General features: G+C 34.4%; 3 protein-coding genes across 4 annotated transcripts in view; 2 read left to right on the top strand and 1 right to left on the bottom strand.

The window, feature by feature from the left end:
• Positions 1-849, top strand: part of LOC107743895 (small integral membrane protein 15-like) — a 2,605-nt gene extending 1,756 nt beyond the window's left edge. The window contains exon 2 of the mRNA XM_016557344.1: positions 309-849. Coding sequence (XP_016412830.1) covers positions 340-564 — 225 coding nt within the window. The 5' untranslated portion in view covers positions 309-339 and the 3' untranslated portion in view covers positions 565-849. The remainder of the gene's footprint in view (positions 1-308) is intronic.
• A 931-nt stretch (positions 850-1,780) lies between these two features.
• On the bottom strand, positions 1,781-3,398 carry LOC107743894 (mimitin, mitochondrial-like). The gene is made up of 4 exons (XM_016557343.1): positions 3,193-3,398; positions 2,831-2,920; positions 2,496-2,536; positions 1,781-2,275 (listed from the first exon to the last, which is right to left on the bottom strand). Exons 1-4 carry the CDS (start codon positions 3,305-3,307, stop codon positions 2,030-2,032), a joined length of 492 nt encoding a protein of 163 aa, XP_016412829.1. The 5' UTR covers positions 3,308-3,398; the 3' UTR covers positions 1,781-2,029.
• A 62-nt stretch (positions 3,399-3,460) lies between these two features.
• The window catches only part of LOC107743893 (DNA excision repair protein ERCC-8-like), a 10,517-nt gene continuing 9,104 nt past the window's right edge, over positions 3,461-4,873 (top strand). Inside the window, exons 1-2 of one of the 2 annotated variants that reach the window (XM_016557341.1) lie at positions 3,461-3,786; positions 4,204-4,299. In XM_016557341.1, coding sequence (XP_016412827.1) covers positions 3,710-3,786; positions 4,204-4,299 — 173 coding nt within the window. In that variant the 5' untranslated portion in view covers positions 3,461-3,709. The remainder of the gene's footprint in view (positions 3,787-4,203; positions 4,300-4,873) is intronic. The other variant, XM_016557342.1, reaches the window with a different exon arrangement.

The following is a 4,873-nucleotide window of genomic DNA, read 5'->3' as shown; positions in this document are numbered from 1 at the left end:
ACCCGTCAATAAAGGCATAAAAAATAAATTACAGCAATACTGACTCTCAACTACAATGTAAACTTTGGAATGTGGCTTAAAACTTTTTACACATTTCACTGACATCACTGACAGTGATGCGATTTCACAACTCTTCTCTCTTTCTAGGATCTGCTAAGACGGAGCGTCAATAAAGGCATAAAAAGTAAATTACAGCAATACTGACTCTCAACTACAATGTAAACTTTGGAATGTGGCTTAAAACTTTTTACACATTTCACTGACATCACTGACAGTGATGCGATTTCACAACTCTTCTCTCTTTCTAGGATCTGCTGCTGAAGACGGAGCGCAAGGACGATGATTGATATAAAAGCATGGGCAGAATATGTGGTGGAGTGGGCAGCCAAAGACCCCTATGGCTTTCTCACCACGGTTATCCTGGCTTTGACTCCTCTGTTTATCGCCAGTGCCCTGTTGTCATGGAAACTTGCCAAGATGATCGAGGCCAAGGATCGTGAGCAGAAGAAGAAACTAAAACGACAAGAGAACATCGCCAAAGCCAAGAGAGCCAAGAAGGATTGAGCTTGTTACATGGCTCTTCTCTTAACCCAGGACAGTGCATATGGGACCTGGAGCAAGACTGGGCTTGAAATAGGCCTTAGTAAACCCTTAGAGGGAACATATAATGGGGAGTTGATTGATCTCAAAGGCAGGACTGCAATACTTTTCCAGGATATTATCAATACAGTGGAAAATGCACTGCATTGTTGTGCTATACACCATTGTGCAGTACTCTGCATTCCATTTTTTACTGGGTTGATCGTTTTTTCCAAGTTGAATCCACAAACACTTAAATTATGTTTTTTAATAATAACAATTAAAAAAATTGTAACATGAATTTTGGCTCAAAGCTGTCTAATATTTGTGATTACTACCGTATTCTTGAATCTTAACCACATTATTTTTCCCGTGAATGTGCAAAACTTCTGATTCATTAGCCATTATAGGTAAATAACTAGAAGAATAATGAAGTGCAGTAAATGTAGAACTATTTTGGCTACAAACCACTGTTTATGATAATAAATTACGCGTTATATAAATAATAACAAATACCAGATTGCAACATAACAGGCTGTTTTTGTTTAAGTAAATTAACTGGAATAAACATAATATTTGATAACTGCAGCTGCAACTTTTATTTACCTGCTTTCTAAATAAAGTGCAAAAGGAAATGCACAGAAATAGTTTTACATTAGTCTCTACTGATATTAAGTTTTCAATATAGTGAGACTGTTCAAAAATGAGCATCCAGTACATCCGAGATGTCATTTTGATTCAACCGAATGCATAAAATGTTCTACAACACTTGATGATTTGATTTTGAAACAATCCTGAAACAGAAAGTCAGCAGCATGTCTTTTTTTCATTACATCATTTTACAATCCATTTCAGTGATGTTAAAAGAATAGTTCACCCATAAATATCAATTTACTCACCCTCAGGCCATCTAAGATGTAGATGAGTTTGTTTCTTCATTGGAACAGATTTGGAGAAATTTAGCAATACGTCACTTGCTCTCCAGTGGATCCTCTTCAGTGACTGGGTGCCATCAGAATGAGAGTCCAAACAGAGTAAAATGAGAGTAAAAAAATAACCATAATCCACTTTTGTGATGTATTGTCATGTTTTATCAGCTGTTTGGACTCTCATTCAGACGGCACCCATCATTCTTCACTGCAAAGGACCCATTGGTGAGCAAATTATGTAATGCTCTCATCTATGCAAACTCATCTACATCCTGGATGGCCTGAGGGTATCAGTTTTCAGCAATTTTTCATTTTTGGGTGAACTATTCCTTTAAACTTATTAAAATTAAAGAGCTAACCAGTCATCACTTGCAGTGTTTCTCAACTGTTTCCAGAAAACCAGTACTGAATATTTATATAATATTTTAAGATGTGTTGAGATGCTGTGAAAATCAGCAGAACTACTAAATCATTTAAATTGCAAGTTTACTTGAAGACAGCAAAGGAGGTTTCAGATAAGCCTATTTTTTGCTTCCTGGAGGTGTCCAGGACCCAGGCTGGAATGTGTTGGCAGTGCTTACGGGGTCCTCATTGAATTCAGTCTGTCCAAACTGTGTGGCAGAGGCATGACCTTTGACCTGAGTCTGAACAGGTTGGGCCACCAAACCTTCCTCATACTCTTTGGCCTGCAGGGCTTTATCCCTCTCCTCTGCCTCTGAAGCTCTGATTTTGATCTGCTCCCTGTAACGTTCGTTCTGTAACAACTCCTATAGAGGGCAACAGACACATGTTAACATGACACTTCCAATAATATGTTCATTACAACATTACTGGCTATAGAATTGTCATTTCATTTTAAGATATAATAAAAAGAAAATGTACAACATTTCTGTTCTTAAATGTTTTTGTTTCATTTGTATTTTTAGAAATTATATAATGACATGAGTCTTGATAGGCACTCTCAATATAATCAGACACAAATAATACCTCTGTTGTAGGTGGCTGTTTCCGCCTGCCTCTGATCCAAGCTAAGGGAAAAAGACAAGAGATAAGGATGTTAAACAACTAAAAACTAAGTTAATATATCATTTAAAAACAATATATATGAAAATATTTACATTTTAAAGTTAAGTACAATATGATAAAACATCTAATAATGGGCTTACAACAAATATCTTCTTTACTAAGGTCAGTTTTCAAATATGCAAACAGTTCATTTTAGTTTAGACAGTTAATACAGAAACAATCTGAACTGAAATATTTGGTTGGATTCACATTATCATAAAAATATAATATTTGTCCATTAATGTAGTCTCTATTACCATCCCATTCAGAAGGAATGCTTCCTTCTATGTACTCAAACTCTTTTGGATTGGCTGCTTCTACTAGGCGTCTAGGCCGGATGAGCCGTCCTGAAGAAGACAAGACATTAGGTTTATTTAAACCATCAAACTAAACAACAAAAAGATAAGTTATCTATAACCACTGGACAAAGAAAAGAGGTTGACTGGAGTATGACTGGAAACTTTAGAATGGCTAAAATTCAAAATATTAAAAAAAAAAGTTGTTTATTTTAAGTATTAAAATAATACATTTTCATTATATGGATAACTCTCAAAACCAATAACAATTTATAAACATTATTGTTATTATTTTGCCTTTATATTAAATAAACATGACCTACCCGTCCATGACTTCTGCTCGGGTATGTTGTAATATTTATTTCCTAAATGATCTGTTCCGACATTTTCTTTTACCACTCCAAATGTTCTTCGCAACAGAGAAGTAATACGGCTCATCACTATAAGTTAAATATCTGTTATTTTCTCTACTAGTGCACTTACATACACATTTGCTTTGAGTCGTAGGTTACACAATTACCTAGCATTAATCCTGTCATATGATTGGTTCTTGCTCTCGCTCTGTCCAATCAGATTTCGCGTTGTAGACACGTCACAACATGGCTGCCTCCTATCCTACAAAGTGCACAACAATCATGTCTAAAAGCTGAAATATATCATATACATTTAGTGTGTTGTGCAGAATGGATTTGTTTAGTTTAAAAACGGGGTTTTACAGGCTAAAAAAAAGCTTTGGTAAAAGACTGTACACAGACATCTGTTCTAGTTATTTCACTCTGACAACACAATCACACCGTACAATACACAAATAAACATAAAAGCTTCAATGTCTCTTCAACGATGTTGAGTTTTCTTTATGCCAGGCAATCAGGGCTGGACGACCCAGTTCGTCTGAGACGTGCAGAGTCCACAAGAAGGTAATGCAGTAATGTTTTTCCCCCCGAGGTTTCTTCTTGAAGACTTTTTAACTGGTTTTAAAGATATACAAAAGCAAAAAAACAAACGTAATGTCCGCACACTGATAAAACTGTCCCATAAAAATGGTTTATTGCACGTTGGTCGAAATATATATATATATATATTTAAATGTTTACAAATATTAACACATTTCACTATTTGTATTTTGGTATTGTGTAATGATGTTAACCTTCATTTTGTTACATTTGCTTGCATAATTATGTATATTATATAGAGAGAAGAATGCTGGACTAGCATACAACATTTTTTTTTTTTAAATAAAACGTTTTTAAATTAATACATTTAATTTGACGTCAGATTTGTCTAAAAAGTCACTGAAAAGTGGCACAACCCACTCTCCCATACTGTATATTTAGGGTGCTGAGTCTGGAGTTGAACCACAACAGAGATGTTGATCGTATTCATGGCAATGGAATTAACACCCTGGACATTGAGGTTATTGATGGAAGATAGTAAGTGTACTTTAACCATAGAATTCACATTTACATATTTATGCATTTAACCAGTGTTGGGAAGGTTACTTTGGAAATGTAATAGGTTACAGATTACAAGTTACCCTATTTAAAATGTAATAGTAGTGTAACTATTTCAATTACTTTATTAAAGTAATGTAACTGATTGCATTTGAATACTTTTTGATTACTTTTCTACATTTTTAACAAATGTTTTCAAATGTTATTTTCATTTTCAAACATTTAAAGCAGTCACGGTTAACTTTACAGTAGGACTCAACACTAGTTAGTATCAGACTTTCAAAATCATTCTTCACTTGAATTAAGATAATTATTTAATTTAAAGCACAGCCACCACAAAATCAGACTTTAGCAGCTATGTTTACTTTGAGATAATTCTGCGGTTAAATACAGATTTATGATCACAAGACATAGTTTAATACTAGCTTTTTAAAATCAAAATATTTGCATAGCCATGACAAGTAACACTGGCATCTAGCAATGCTTTGGGGGAAAAAAACTGTTAATCTTTAAAAAAAAAAAAAAGCATATACATAAACCCTACATAAACCCA

This window comes from Sinocyclocheilus rhinocerous, unplaced genomic scaffold (assembly GCF_001515625.1).
Source record: "Sinocyclocheilus rhinocerous isolate Xijiao unplaced genomic scaffold, SAMN03320098_v1.1 scaffold377, whole genome shotgun sequence".
In the NCBI taxonomy this organism is placed as follows: domain Eukaryota; kingdom Metazoa; phylum Chordata; class Actinopteri; order Cypriniformes; family Cyprinidae; genus Sinocyclocheilus; species Sinocyclocheilus rhinocerous.
Note: the sequence above shows the minus strand (reverse complement) of the source record. Positions and strands in the feature narration are given on the sequence as shown.

What these genes read in the sequence shown, in the direction of transcription:
- LOC107743894 (XM_016557343.1), bottom strand. Translation starts at nt 3,307, where the DNA reads ATGAGCCGTATTACTTCTCTGTTGCGAAGAACATTTGGAGTGGTAAAA. An exon ending in CGAGCAGAAGTCATGGACGG is followed by an intron (nt 2,921 to 3,192) that starts GTAGGTCATGTT and finishes TGTCTTCTTCAG; the next exon opens with GACGGCTCATCCGGCCTAGA. An exon ending in CATTCCTTCTGAATGGGATG is followed by an intron (nt 2,537 to 2,830) that starts GTAATAGAGACT and finishes TTTTTCCCTTAG; the next exon opens with CTTGGATCAGAGGCAGGCGG.